General features: G+C 41.1%; 1 protein-coding gene across 1 annotated transcript in view; it reads right to left on the bottom strand.

Moving 5' to 3' along the window:
* Positions 1-16,250, bottom strand: part of LOC126259203 (protein jagged-1b) — a 591,182-nt gene that overhangs the window by 105,785 nt on the left and 469,147 nt on the right. Inside the window, exons 4-5 of the mRNA XM_049955794.1 lie at positions 7,247-7,501; positions 303-363 (exon numbers count right to left, since the gene is read on the bottom strand). Coding sequence (XP_049811751.1) covers positions 303-363; positions 7,247-7,501 — 316 coding nt within the window. The remainder of the gene's footprint in view (positions 1-302; positions 364-7,246; positions 7,502-16,250) is intronic.

Raw genomic sequence — 16,250 nt, 5'->3', positions numbered from 1 at the left:
CTGTAGCCATCTTTTTCAGATAAAAGCGGTTATGAAACTGCAGCGCTCATTTACTTTTTAAAGAGGGCAACATGAAATAAACGAAGTGGAATATCGAAAAAAAGTAATAATGTGTGTCCGCTGTACAAAGGGGGTGTTATAGCAAGAATGGCGCAGGAATTCCAGTTGTTTAAAACGCCATCGCACTGAAATTCCTGACATAAAGTTGCAAAATCTGTGGTGAATATATCTGCATTATCTGGTGCCACATAACTCGATAAGGTTGTTTAAGAGTTGCAATATTGTATAAATCATGTACTTACTCGCAACCTCCAGGATGATCGCACTTGCCGTGGATGGGATGACAACCAGCCTTGCAGACCGCTGAAAGATGAAATGTTGAAATAGTAAGAAATGGCAGCCAAGAATCAAGCGCTTATTAATAATTGCTTAAGAAACAAAACATGCTATTAAGCATTATTAGGCCAAGATGTACAACTATTAGAATTAATAATGTTTGAGGTCCATAACAGATACTAAAAGGTCAGCGTCTATTTAATTGCAAACCAATAAGCATTCATGAGGTCGATCAAATTCAAACAACTATTTTCTCAACTTATGTACATTCCCCCATATTCACACCAAGCAAAATGACACAATAGTTTAGATATCGTACTTGTATTAGGGAGGATCTGGGTATAGATAGAGTCATTCTGACATATTTTTTTGCTGTGCTTTAGGTGAAAGCGTATGCTGGACTAATTTATGAAGCAAGACGACTCGTCCTATCTTAGACCTTTTTCCGATGTCGATGCAGTTAAGCTGGTAACCAGTAAGCGTCCTTTCCTGGTACTTCTCCCAGACTCATATGTACGATAAACTGGTAACGTTGACAAGCGTCACTCAGTTTTTTACGCAGTCTTTTGCTTGTCACGTCCACAATGATGTCGCTGTTTGCAATGCGTTGATGTTTTCAGAGCTCTTAGGTAACTGAGCCAACAGAAACTTCGTACAGGCCGCATGGGTAATAAAACGACCTCGAGAGGATGACAGTATGTGTATCCAAAAGGTAGCACGTCCACTGCAGCCGTAAGACCGACAGCCTTTGACAAAAAAAGGACTCTGGTTCATTTGATGACGAAAGTGTTCGGCAGAAACAAGTTCGTGACTTCTGCGATAGTCTTACTTCGAACTTCACGCATAGCACCAATGCGTTCAGACTCCTATTTGTAGTGCACATTCTTGCAATTGGACAAATGAAATTCGAAGTACAGCATTGCATAGCTCTAAATAATTTTCCAGTAGCCAACAGTTCTCGCAATGTGACTATTCGTCTACTTAACCGGAGATCAGCTATCAAAATGAACTGGCTTTTTAAGAAGCAGGCTACATTGCCAACCAGAGCATTATACTGATGAGATTTCGGCACTGCCTGCGAGGCGGCTAACATGTATTGCTACAACTGCAGAAAAATTCGATTTTATTGCGTTAATGAAAATTGCGAAATTTTTATTAGTATCTGATCGAATTTTGCATCTAACTTGCTGACTAGATGAAACAATTCGTTCGAGTAATCTCAACATGACAGCATAAAATTACATAGAACAGTTTTGTTAATTTGAGCTGAAATGTAACAACACAATTTTTCTTTTTAGAATAGCATGTACCATCAACAGAGTGCAACATATAGCTTTAGTCCACCTGTCATGTCTCTGAGCAATAATTCCAACTTCAGCTTTCCACGTAGTGTTAATCAAGTAGCTCCATTGTAACATGAGACCCAGAAAATATTTGATACAGGCTCCCAGGTAGATGCTATTTTCCTTGACTTCCGGAAGGCGTTCGATGCAGTTCCGCACTGTCGCCTGATAAACAAAGTAAGAGCCTACGGAATATCAGCCCAGCTGTGTGGCTGGATTGAAGAATTTTTAGCAAACAGAACACAGCATGTTGTTATCAATGGAGAGACGTCTACGTCAGACGTTAAAGTAACCTCTGGCGTGCCACAGGGGAGTGTTATGGGACCATTACTTTTCACAATATATATAAATGACCTAGTAGATAGTGTCGGAAGTTCCATGCGGCTTTTCGTGGATGATGCTGTAGTATACAGAGAAGTTGCAGCATTAGAAAATTGGAGCGAAATGCAGGAAGATCTGCAGCGGATAGGCACTTGGTGCAGGGAGTGGCAACTGACCCTTAACACAGACAAATGTAATGTATTGCGAATACATAGAAACAAGGATCCTTTATTGTCTGATTACATGAAAGCGGAACGAACACTGGTAGCAGTTACTTCTGTAAAATATCTGGGAGTATGCGTGCGGAACGATTTGAAGTGGAATGATCATATAAAATTAATTGTTGGTAAGGCGGGTACCGGGTTGAGATTCATTGGGAGAGTCCTTAGAAAATGTAGTCCATGAATAAAGGAGGTGGCTTACAAAACACTCGTTCGACCTATAATTGAGTATTGCTCATCAGTGTGGGATCCGTACCAGATCGGGTTGACGGAAGAGATAGAGAAGATCCAAAGAAGAGCGGCGCGTTTCATCACAGGTTTATTTGGTAAGCGTGATAGCTTTACGGAGATGTTTAGCAAACTCAAGTGGCAGACCCTGCAAGAGAGGCGCTCTGCATCGCGGTGTAGCTTGCTCGCCAGTTTTCGAGAGGGTGCGGTTCTGGATGAGGTATCGAATATATTGCTTCCCCCTACTTATACCTCCCGAGGAGATCACGAATGTAAAATTAGAGAGATTCGAGCGCACACGGAGGCTTCCAGACAGTCGTTCTTCCCGCGAACCATACGCGACTGGAACAGAAAAGGGAGGTAATGACAGTGGCACGTAAAGTGCCCTCCGCCGCACACCGTTGGGTGGCTTGCGGAGTATAATTGTAGATGTAGATGATTATGTAGATGAATGTATGGAAATTCTACTATCCAAGTGTGAGAGGTTGTATAGAGTAGTGAGGGACTATGCGAGATAGTAAAGTGATTAAGGTTCTCTACATGCACATCTTCTCGCACTGAAATGCCTTGCTTCATTTATTCATATGTATGGGGTCTGTTACAGTGATGTTAGTGGGCACTGTTGCGTACTGACATCCGGATAGTTTTTCCTGTAATAAAATTTGCCTAATCCTGATGGTATCACAGTGCTTCAAAGAACTCCATACGAAGTTAATTCTCTTTAAGTAATGCTTATTGGATCATACAAAGATTTTTCTTCCAATACAAGTTTTTATGAAAAACTGTCATAATGAGAGCTATTTGTTTTTCGTAATATGTTTCGACGTTTTCGCGTTTATCGAGGTAGACGACGTAGAACATCGTCCTTGTGGGACTTTTTATGAAGATGGGTGGTTCAGAATCACAAAATATATTCTACAGCTATTGAAGGTAGCTAGCGCTTTTCATTTAATAGATGAAATTACATTTTACTATCGGTAACACCAGGAGCAAGTGTACCAAAGAGCTTCGTTGCGTTACTGCCATCAGCATTGATAATAGCTTTAATAAGAAATACATGGTGCGCACGCAGTACTTCTTTTATACAGACCGGTAAAAAATGATGTTTTAACCATTGATGTACGTATGACTCTGCGCGGAGTATCAATGGCTGAGGCACATAGAGTCTTCTAAAGAACAGTCTTCTGCCGAAGAATCATGTCATTAAAAATGTTCTTCGCAGTAGTTAAGAATTAAGGAGGCCGTTTCTACCCGTGGGGTTGGCAGAGCTTGACTAGATATACTGAATAACGAGGGACACGGTTCCGCTTGGTTGAACACAAGAGCTTGTTAAACTGTTGTATACAGCAATGTGGAGCTATAGCACCAATCTGCCTGTATTTATATTCCAACCTCTTTAATGCCTTTATCGCTGCAATGTACGCCATTCATGGCCATTCAAAATACAGCGTCGCCAATTATAGCGTCCTAGTTTACAAGGAATCGATTACTGTCACCTTTTAGAGGCAGGCTGAGGGCAACTGAATTTCAAATATGCCATCTATATACAAGAATAAATCTTGTGGTGGTTTTCTATCTAAAAAACTATACTTTTGAGTCAAGTATGTCTGAATTTAAGAGTGTTTTGTATATGTGATACTGCAGAAACTCCTCAAATTGTATGAATATTGATTCTCGTTTTAGCAGTAACCTACTAAAGAAGTGCGAAATTCATTACCGTTAAGAGGAAAGAACCGTCTCCTTTGCAGGACCGTGGTTACCGGAACTGATTAAGTTCCTTTAAAAATTGCTGTTGACTTTCAGCGTTACAGAAAGCAGACCATGTCTTTGTTCTTATACGAAACTGAATTAAGTTTCAATTTCCTTTATCGATCTCGCTGAGTTAGAGCAGACAGATCATGTGCATTTCAGATCCACTCCACTTCCTCAAGTTACACTTTCCTTTGATAAGGTTCATCATTACGACTAGTTAGGCACATACAAATCGCGTAATATGGGACTGGCGATAGTATACACCCAAGGACAACTGAAACAAATATACGAACTTCTGTGGTGCAGAGAGAGTAAAAACAAACTACGTACATACCCACACTCACGAACGTAGAAAATTCATTACGAGTAACACATTCTCATAACTAACAAAAACAAATATTTTTTGAAAACAGTTACAATAATCTAAAAACGAACGATAAACACATTTAACAACGCAGTGTTGACAGTAGAAATTCAGAAATAAATTGGTAAGCGTGTAATAGACCATAGTTTCATTTTAAGTCTAATTATGTTGTTTCACTTAAGAAATGTACGATAGGGAATTCATTGTTAGTTATAGATGACAACTTTCAGTAAAGAATTGGCTGTACTTGCAGATGACGCACTGCTACATGAACAGTATGTTCTATTTAAGGTACACGTTTTTTTATATCTACTTTAATATAGTTACCATAATCTCAAAACTATTTCTATTATCATGCAATATTTCATTTGTTATTCTACTGCAAAGTAAATAATGGTGGTGAAGTTTCTATGAAACATGTGCAGGTTAAAAAGAAGAAAATTTCATTTGCTTTAATTCATTGTTCCGTTGGTTCCTGGTAGAATATTTTAGACATTATGAATGAAAAAAAGCACAACACTAGTATAATATTCTGTAATATTTATTAGTTTATAAACTGGTCTCCGGATGTTTAGCCATCGTCAGGTACGAAGATAAATATGTGACTGCAAAATTTTTGTGGGATCAAAGATTGAAAACTGATGTATCTACAGAGTATTTCAGTTGGTTTCCAAAAGCGGCAGTTGTTGATGTTTGATTTAGGACTAAAACGAAAGGGATTATTTCCATATTTTTGTTAATGTTTGATTTAGGAGTTTTTTCAGTATTTTACTGAAAGAGATCCTCTCGTTTTAGTCCTAAGTCAGACATTAAAAATTGTCATCTTTGGAAAGCAACTAAGAAACTCTTTGGACATTATGGAGATATAATGTTGGGAGATGGCGTCACACGGTTACGTTGTACGTTGCTTTGAAGCCGGCGCCACCTTATTAGATTTACCAAAACTTTGGCAGACCACTGTTTACGATCGCTTCTTGTTCTTAATTTCTATCATGCGTACACAACAGCTGTTTTAAATATGATTAAAAAATGTTACAGTGTTTTGGTGAATAACACAGTGTAGGGAAGGCATTTTCAGACGTTTTTCTGTTCTTAAATTCATGTTTTAGCCAGTAATACGACAAATTTTGCTTCGATGGTGGTGTAACTTTCTTTTTGTTATACGTTTAGAGTAACCATGAAGGGAAGTATGTGGTCTGAAAACGCTTCTTTCATATTCTAGTATTTAGATTAATACGGACTGACCGAACTGACGTTCGGTCTATGTGCTCTTCTCGAAAATGCTGGGAACATATTTTGCCATATTTAGTCGGTTTCCAATCTTTCGTTCTCACAGTGTTCCTCAAGAGAGCTTTTCGAGTTGGATCGATAGGAAATATAAAGTCAAATGACGGGATTAAGACCACTGCAGTAAAAGTAAACAGGGCAACCGAAATTCTCTTAAGCGAGGTAGGACGTCAAACGGGCTGACTTGGAGCAGGAGAGGCACTACAGGACATTTTAATTTCCATTGTCTACTTTTACAAATACATTTATAAAACTTTTTCAGAATGACCAGGAAGGGTTCGGGATTCACACCCATAGCAGTGGAAGTTCAAAAACGTAAGAAAATTTTTTTTTCTTATATCTGAAATTTCGTCAGTTTTTCACTTATTATTGGCTGCATTTGTTCCTATAGGTACACTTTTCTTCACAACTAGGAGAGATTTTTCGATGAATTTTGCACAGCATACGAACCATAGTTACAGGTGTATGAAACTCTAGAATTTTCCAAATCTATTAAAAACTGTGGTAAAAACTGAGATAATTAACTATAAAATTTGAGTTTTTTTTCTATACATGGAGTTTAAAATGTAAAAGCTTATTCATTTTTTAATAAATTAAATAAATTCTACAGTTTCATACACCTGTAAGTATGGTTTGTATGTTGTGAAAAATTCATTGAAGAGTCTCTCCTACTTATGAAGAAAAGTGTACTTACAGCATCAAATTCTGCCAACAGTAACTGGAAAAATGATGAAATTTCACATGTAAAACAAAATTATTTTGTGATGTTTATGAACGTCCACTGCTATGAGTGTGAATCCTGAATCCTTGCTGGTCATGCTGACAAAGTTTTATAAATTTATTTGTAAAAGTATAGACAGTGGAAATTAAAATGTTCTGTGGTGCCTCTCCTGCTGCAAGTCGGCCCGTTTGACTTCCTACCCCCCTTAAATCATTTTCATCAAAACACTTCCACCAGAAGCTGATGTTTGGGGCAACTAACATGGCGGATGTCGGCTTCAAGTGTGCGTCACGAAAAGTTCCCTTATCATACTTTCATAGTAGATACACTAGTTTAAATCTTTGTTCCCACAAAAATTTTGCAACTACATATATTGATGTTCGCACCTGACGATTGCGATTCAGCTGAAAACTGGTTTGTAAAGTAATAAATATTGTAGGATATACACCAATGTCGTGTGTTTCTTCGTTCACAAAATTGTATTTGCTCAAGGCATAATCCTTTCGAAGCACAGTAGTGCATTAATTAGATCAAATAAAAATTAAGTAGGAGAAAGATAGAGAAGACTTTTCACCCAGCAGTAGAAGTCAAATGGTTGAAGATGATGATGACCGACTAAATGGATGGAAGTGAAGTGTGCAGAGAGCTTGTGGTCGCCCTCCTTGGCACTTACCGGACTCGCAGTTTGGACCCTGCCAGCCGTCGATGCACTGCTTGTCGCCGTTGACGTCGCAGCGGTAGTGGCCGAACTTGTCGTCTCGCGGCCGGCAGAACTTGGTGCACGTCAGGTTGAAATAGTGCGAGTCGCACTGGACGCGCACGCGGTACGTGATGCGCGAGTTGTTGCCGTCGTAGTTGAGCGTGTGCCACGCGCTGCTGGGCACGATGATGCCGGAGAACGTCGCCTCCTCGATCACCCTGGTGCGACCTGCCGACACACCAGCCCGGCTCAGTACGTACTTCAGTGGTTCAGCACAGTCATTATGCAGATTGTAACGCGTGTAAGTGCAGCTATTTCTATTGGTGACGGAGGATAGTGTAGTGAACAACATTACATCAGTATTTATGTAATTTTCAGAATAATAATTGCAGCTCTTAGAAGTCGTATATTTTTAGGCTGGGTAGTACCTCCAAGAACATATGGCAAAAGCAAGCCATTAACGCTTATTTTACCCTGGGCGGCAGGTCAGCTATTGAGCTTTGGACACACGAACCCAAAACGGTTAGTCTATACCGACAGGCGTAGTCTACTTAGCGGTGCAGTTATGACCGTGCAGAAAAGTAGTAGTAGTAGTAATAGTAGTAGTAGAGGGTTTTTTGGGCGCACGACAGCAAGGTCTTCAGCGCCCGCTCAGTAACATAGTGAGACGGGTGTCAAGAAAATACTCAGAACAGTAAGATAAATCAGAACATAAAACACAGGTAACAAGCTTTGAAAAAATATGTGCCTACCCACACCAAAGCGAGGGACAAAGCATGTCGTCAGCAGTAAAACATGGAAAACACAGGAAGAAAGTGGTAGAGGGAGCTAAAACAATGTAGCAGATGGAAGTGGCTGGCTCACCGCAAGGAAAAAAGGGAGGAACCAGCCACTCTGAAATACACTAAAACCTCCAGCCTAAAAGTTGAGGCCAGAGTCCAGACACGTCACAAAACTTGAAAACACACACGTCTCATCGTTAGCTAAAACACAGGTTCAAATGGTTCAAATGGCTCTGAGCACTATGGGACTTAACATCTATGGTCATCAGTCCCCTAGAACTTAGAACTACTTAAACCTAACTAACCTAAGGACATCACACAACACCCAGCCATCACGAGGCAGAGAAAATCCCTGACCCCGCCAGGAATCTAACCCGGGAACCCGGGCGTGGGAAGCGAGAACGCTACCGCACGACCACGAGATGCGGGCTAAAAACACAGGGCAGATCCCCATCAACTCGTGCTTCTGCCCTTGCATCACGGTATAAAATGCAGTCTGTTAAAATGTGTCGGACAGAGATTTGCACACCACAAGCATCACAAAACGGAGGATCCTTCTGCCGTAATAAAAAGCTATTTGTGGCGTCGGGTAGTAAATTATGTGACATGTTTGGGGGAAGACTGTTAAATGCAGAGAAAAAACAACTACCGCATTGAAATGGGTATATATTGAGGTACCAGATATAAAAACATCTGCTCTTATATGCGTTACACCCTGTGTACCAAGCATAGACATTTAGAGGAAAAAGAGTAATGTTCATACACAGGCTATACACATGCTAATAATTTGCCTCCGCCCCCCCCCCTCGGTTGCATGCTCTAATAGCTCAGATGCCTAGAATGTGATGCGTGGATAAATGTATTTCAGTTGAGTCCCCATCAGTTGTCTACCAGAGTTTCTGGCTCACTATGAACTGATGCCAGATTTTTCGTTCCCCGTGCAATGTTACTGCAGTCTGGTTGCAAACTGAAGAGCCAGGGGGCGAATCCCTATTCTGTCTACGCAGTGACGACGCAAGGAACACGTACAGCCGATGTCACAAAGCTATAAAGACCCTTCCACAACACGGACTTTTGAAATAGCGATGACACACGTACTGCAACGTTTGGAGAGTGTTAATTTTCCACTACAGTGAGTACAAAAATCAGTAACTAATCAAACTAACGCAAGGAACGCACACGAACATAATCTACATAAATTACAGCGCGCTGCACTGCATTGTTAGAGAGGAAATTGATTCCTAGTCAGACTCAACGCCAATTGTAGCATTCTTCCTGGAAATGCCATTCCCACCCACCACAAATGATTATTGCTCTTCAGTTTACAGATTATAGATTTCCTGAGAGAAAAAAAATTCAAGATGGTGGAACAATTGTAGGTAGTGGATTATGTCCTCGATCTTGGATTCGTTCTCGCCTTTTCAGCTTAGTAAAAGTGGATTATTTTGAATTTTCCCTGTCAGAAACTTGACAGTACTGTAAGGGTGGGGAGGAGAAACCTGACAACACTGCAAACTTGGCCACAAAATCAAACACTGTCATAGGTTATTGCTTTATCCTGTGTTACCTAAGTGTGAGGTCGTAAGATTCAGTATTGAATATTAGACATACGCAGCTCAGAGGAAATTACAGAGCTTTTGAACTTTGTATGTGGAACAAAAGTGGTAATGTAAGATTGAATTCTACATTGTTTTCTCATTGGATGTGCTTGAAACATATAGATTGTGGAACGGCCTTGTGGTTAAGTACTGTGCAAAATAATGATATACATCAGTTGGTAAGTTTCCTTCCATCATTTATCAGATTTTATCTACTATAATTTTCCATTTATGTCTCAATAAATGCAAAAAGTTCTGTATTACCTGCCAGTGCAACTTGAATTTTTCTAACACTTCAAAATAACAGTTTATTTTCAGTAATTCAGTACCATTTGCTTGTAGACCTACTGACTAAATCATAAACTACATCTTGCACCAGTAAATACAGATTTAAAAAGCAAAAAGTCTGCTTTTTTTAAAAGAACACTTAAGTTATCATCAGCTAGTTCTACCACGTCAATAACGTACACCAGGGGACTTATATATTCATTCCTTCATAAAATATCGCTTGCCCATAATATTATAGAATCTCTTTCACGCAGTATTTCTGAAATTTTTTAGCCTGTTAATCTGTAATAAAGTGTTTTTTCAGAAACTGCTCAAATTATCTACAAGCAACCAGTCTTACGTGTTCCAGGTTCTGTTTTATCGATTTAGGCCCCAGTAAAATTGTCTAAGTTCATTTTATGTTGACACAAGAATCAAATGGGAATACATAAAGGAATATTAACGTGTGACTTCAACTCATTACCGCGATGCAAAGAAATAATTTCATCACATTCATATTTTAGGCAGTTTTTTATGTATGGAAATACACTTTGTTGATGAGCAATTTGCTGCTGTTTATGCCACCCTCCACTCGTCTCTGGTGGCAGCCGTAGTAAAACCCACCAAGTTACGAGGAGTTCGGATCTCGTGCGTGTAGCCAGGGTGAGAACAGGTAATTAGCAAGTATAATAACATTGAAGCAGGCATTTAACCGAGACATATCGAGCAAGATTCGCCTAATTTGTTACGCAAATACTTAGCACTGTAAAAAGTAGTGTAACTAGTGTAAATAACACGAGGAGGGAAATGGGTTCGTAGCGGTCTTTGCGGAGAAGACTATCGAGAAAACATACCTGCTTTTACAATTACGCTGTCAGGGAAATCACTCAGTAATGAGAAGATAAGAAACCATACTTCAAGCGAATATTTAATGTGTCATACAGAAAAAGTCACATCTCTCTACAACGCCTGTAACAAATATTTTAATATGTACACTGCTGGACCAATGAGGTGAGCCAATCACTGGTCGCAATATTTGTTATGTGAAAAATCGCTTCGTGGTTGCCTGTAAGGTAGGGGTTCGTTGAACGAAATGTGCACTTGGGTGGAGGTCTCGAATGATGAGTCAGTAGCGTAATGTTGATATTAACGTTTTTGAGCAGTGGTTCACGTACAGTTATCGCTAATAGGGAGCGCGTCTTCAGAGCTGCAGAAAGAAAGTCACTGACCTTGCCTGCTATGAGATCAAAAGTAGAAATTTTCGAACATAGGCTCATGCATGTTAAACATTTTACTTACTATCTGCGATTGTATTTTGATCTGGCATATTTAATTCATTGTAAAATTATGATTCCTAGGTATCGTATCCATTTCTAAAGGACTTAGTGTGAAATTTCCTTAAAAAGAGTGTGGCTACACTGATTAGGTGCTTTTCCGAAGCCTCTGTCTCTTTACTTGTACTTTTATGTTTGAAAACTCAAATCTCTGTACCAGAGCTTAACGTTTCAGTGTAGGTTTACTGTTCGTGACTATGTGCAGTGATTACTGACAGTCATCAATATATTTCCTATTGCAGAGTCTTGTTCGAAATTGTTCGATCTCTGCAGCGTAGGATGCGTCCCTGTTAAAAAGCATCTCTGATGCACAGCTGAAACTTTGGGGAATGAAATGTGGGTTAATATTCCAAAAAATTCGGATGCTTGTTCATTAGATACTTGTCTTGGGTGGTGGATGTTGTCTGAAGTTTCTATAGATGCTCATTTTAGACCTTGCAATAGGAGTTATCTGCTGAGGGGTGATAAATCTTCATACTGTTTCCTGGTTAATATTATTAAACATATAAAATCCGGATGCTTGTTCATTAGATACTTGTCTTGGGTGGTGGATGTTGTCTGAAGTTTCTATAGATGCTCATTTCAGACGTTGCAATAGGAGTTATCTGCTGAGGGGTAATAATATTTTTCCCATACAGAGTATGAGGCTTGTCAGTTCTTCTACAGGCAGTTCAACTACTGGGACAAATAGGTAAATTAATTACAAAATTGAGCAAATTTGCTTTGGTACTTCGTGTAAATTAGCGTATCCTCTTACATTGCCTCAAAATAATACGTCTCAAGAGATACACTAACGCAAAACGCAGATTTTTGGTTAATCTATCCCTTATTTCAGTTGCAGTATGCAGTATCTTTCTTCAGTGACTGTCCCATATATGGTCTGTAAGTACACATACTTGCTCTCGCTGCCAATGTAAGTTAGCCCATGGGGACAAAACCGTGTTCACTTATATGTGAATCGTGTAAACTTGGGTCTCGATGTCTTCAGATCAGAGCTGTTTGTGTGTTGTTTTCCTGAGGATGAGATGCGAGAGCTCGCGTCCGTGCCTAGTAAAGAGTAGGAAACCGCCTGAAAGCACACTCTTATTAGATCTGTTGTCCGAGAATATACCACTCAATAATCGAAAACACCTTACCCATGAAACGATAACAAATAAATATTGCGAAATCATATTCGAGATTGAATGCGAGTGAACTGACCAATATATCATGCACTTTGGGCCAGGCGTGATAAAAAAAAGTGAAGAACATTATTTATTTCCAAGCAAAAATATGGGAGAGTACTTAAGTGGTACGTAAGAAGGAAACGGTAAATTGTCCCTCGATAGTGCGTAATTTCACCAGGAAATTCGTCTGTTGAAAAATCTCAACAGAATATTGAACTTTCGGGAAGATGCGGCAAGAAGGGTAATGAAGTTATACATTACGCGCGGAGGAGCAGGAAGTGAGGTAAGCGGCTTGTTGCTTCCCTTTATGTTGTACTCGAGGCTACATGTGTTATGATTTGCATGAGAGATTCACTGGAAGATCCTTTATCCTGAATATGTTGAACGCTTCTCGTGCTTAATCCAAAACTTATCGTTCGCAAATCGCGCAGCTCCCCGTTTGTTAGGAAAACCCGGCTGGAGACAATTCTTGCGCAAAAGAGCTACGACCATACGTGAAGAAAATTATAACCTGTTCCGCAAGGTTTTATTTAAACGGGATGCTTATACCTTACAAGGGTCATTCGAGCTGCCTTTCTTCTCGTTTGCCAACAACTACATTTCAGACGACGAGTTCTGCGCGGATGTTTGTCACCGGCAGCGAGATACGAGCCGTGCGAGCACCTCCATTAATTTCGTCGGCACATTCTTCTCTTTCCGCAAGTCGCTCCCGACTAGACTAGCGGCACTTGCTCACCGGGCAGAAGCGGCGCTATTGAAAAATGGCAACTTCGTGACGTCTACTAGAGAAGGCCATTTGCTCAGGCGTTCTTGTAAATGCGATATACACTATTTGCCATAATTTAATTCTGATGGGAGGGTCTGTCAAATGTGAGCCACTTACCGAAGCCACCAATTTATCAATTGCGCTTAAGTCGCCATAACAGACGATAAGTAATACTCGACACTAATTATTAATGCGCTGGAGGGCGACCGGTCCGGTGAGCAACTCACGTTGCATTAACGACTTGGTTTTTATGGCTACGTTTTCTTTTTTTGGCTCTGGACCTTCCGTTCGTACTGCCTAAACGTTCTCGCGTGAACAGTCGGACCTGCACATTAACCTCAATCAATTCTTTATAATGAGAGAAACGGGTGGGGGTGACATGTAACTTCTCCATCTTTCTCTGTCTTAGAATAGGGAAATAATCGTTCGTCAGCCCAGGTATGTATATCAACGGACGCGTACTTAAAAGTGACTTGATACAGAACCGTACAACTAAAACAGGAAACAGTTGTCCAATATTTAGTAACTCTGCATTTACTTAATGAGCACTCCTTTTTTCTTCGTTAAGAGTAGTGACCCTCGTAAATTTATTCATGATTTTTTAAAAAGTGTTTCCATTCAAATTTGGGTTCCATTTCAAGTTACAGGTCTCTCTGTCTGGGCTGAGAAAACGGTTGTTCGGAAGCTCGGCCTGTACAGTATCTTCATTTCGCTTCTGACTCATTAGTGCTGAATCGTGAGGTGGTAGTCGAGGGCGAGACAGTTTATTAGAGACGGAGCTTTAGCTTGAAAATGATTGCCAAATCAAACGTGTTAGGTGCAATCTAACAAAGGCGTACTTCATATCTTTGTAACAAATGAAGTTACAGGAAAGCCAATCATGCTAGATGCTGGCAGATACTCAACATTTGTCTGATACTTTTTTTAAAAAAAATTTCTTCTGGCGAAAGAGTTATTTAGTGTAGTTAAGAAATATGGAACATACGGCATGTCTGTATAAAATAATGCATACCTGTTGTGGCGTTCCAATAGCTTGCCGCAAGCACTCTACGTCGTGTGACAATGGGTATAAGTATCAAACGACTGTGATGGTACATAGGAGCATTTTAATCAACTGGAAAATTTCTACGAGCTTCACTTTTTATACGAGGGCAACTTCTTTTCCATTTCTTGAAATGGAGATTTGCAACGTGTAGCTACACCTTCCAGATACTTCTCAACATAATCGCCGCTCCAGCTTATACACTTGTCACAGCATTGAACCAACTTTCCAGCACCATATGGTTCATATGGTTCTGAGCACTATGGGAACATCTGTGGTCATCAGTCCCCTAGAACTTAGAACTACTTAAACCTAACTAACCTAAGGACATCACACACATCCATGCCCGAGGCAGGATTCGAACCTGCGACCGTAGCGGTCACGCAGTTCCAGACTGAAATGCCTAGAACCGCACGGCCACACCGGCCGGCTTTCCAGCACCCTCGTCAATTCTCCATAAAGGTCTGCAGCTCGTTGTCTATGCCAAACTGCTTTGCTAACAGCCATCGTTTCATGTGAGCAAAGCCAGGCTCTATGGTGGATGATAAAACATTCCCCATTGAAAACGCAGCAGGTGGTCTTCGTTGCAGCTGCGGTGTGTGGCCGAGAATTGTCATGAAGAAGGAAAGTGCCTGAGAACAATATTCCTCTTCGTTTGCACGTCGTAGACGGTTTTTCCCATCGCTTCTTTCCCCGACGGCCTGCGTCATGAACACCTGTATGTCCTGTTTAATTTTCCAACACCTTTGTCGTACTTTGCTGTCACGCGTGACAGTTACGTTATGAAATCAGAGCAACCCCTCAGCATGAAGAAATCGAATAACAGCGCACACTTCAAACTTGGCGGGAGATTCTATTGTTCTAGGCAGCTTTGCGTGCACGCTGTGTGCCCCAAACTGAAAAGTATGACGTGACGCGGTCGATGGGCTTACTAGAGACCCTACACAACGCATCTATGAAAAGCTTCATCGGATTTTCACTGTGGCATTAATTTCGTGACTGATGGGACCTGGAGAAAAAAAATAGCCGTTGCAGATAACTGGTTCTGCACTCTGAGACAAGCCTGTAGATGGGTTGCTTCTACAGACATTATCAAATTCTGTCTCCACAGATGAAGACCACGCGCTTAGGTGATACAATTTCTACGCCCATTTTGCGACGCGGTTATCTACGAGATCAACGTAGAGACATGAAGGCTCATCTCAGCTTGGTGAATTCAACACGTCTCGTCCTCGGTACAGAGCGAAGCGTACGCGGTGGGCGGAACGGAGCGCCCTCTCGGCGATTTAGAGACATAAATAAGGGGAATTGAATTATCTTGATGAAGGCCAGCGCCGGGTGTCGTGTCGTGGATTTATCTGTCCGGCCCTGGCGCAGGCGGCCGAGCAGGTGTCTGCCAGCCCGGCGCGCACAATGGGAGCGACATTCCTGGCGGAGCCGGCCGTGGGAAACGCCTGGCGGCAGCGCCACGCGGGGAGCGGGCTTCGATCCCCGGTCGCAGCATGTGGCGCCGGCTGCCGCTCCACGGCACGCCTCTCCGCCTCTTCCCAGTTCCGATTTATTGCCCACCGCCGGCTGACTCCCAGCTCCCCCCCTCCCCCCCCCCCCAACACAGACTAGGGCAACCTGTTGCTCCTGATCCACATACTGCCCCGCTTGTGTCAACACGTCTTCTGGCCACACGGAAAGAGGTGATGCAGGGGACAAGACTCTGCGGACAAAGTTCTTCATTGAAGCACTCAGAAGCAGTCATTCTATAATTTGAAGAAATGTATAGTCCAAAATTACCAACAGCGTTGATGAAATAAATATTTGCTACGGCACTTGTTTCGACGATTATATCATCTTCAATCATCTTCAGGTGTCAAAATTATTTACAACAGCCTACGTGGCAAGGTTCTTACTAGATTCAAACCAAATAAAATGCATCCTGCGGCAATGGTAAAATATATTATGCAGTCAATAGTAAAGTGTACTACACAGTTAATCAGTCTTCGTACACTGTCATAATCAGTATATTCA

Source organism: Schistocerca nitens, chromosome 5 (genome assembly GCF_023898315.1).
Source record: "Schistocerca nitens isolate TAMUIC-IGC-003100 chromosome 5, iqSchNite1.1, whole genome shotgun sequence".
NCBI classification, from domain to species: domain Eukaryota; kingdom Metazoa; phylum Arthropoda; class Insecta; order Orthoptera; family Acrididae; genus Schistocerca; species Schistocerca nitens.
Note: the sequence above shows the minus strand (reverse complement) of the source record. Positions and strands in the feature narration are given on the sequence as shown.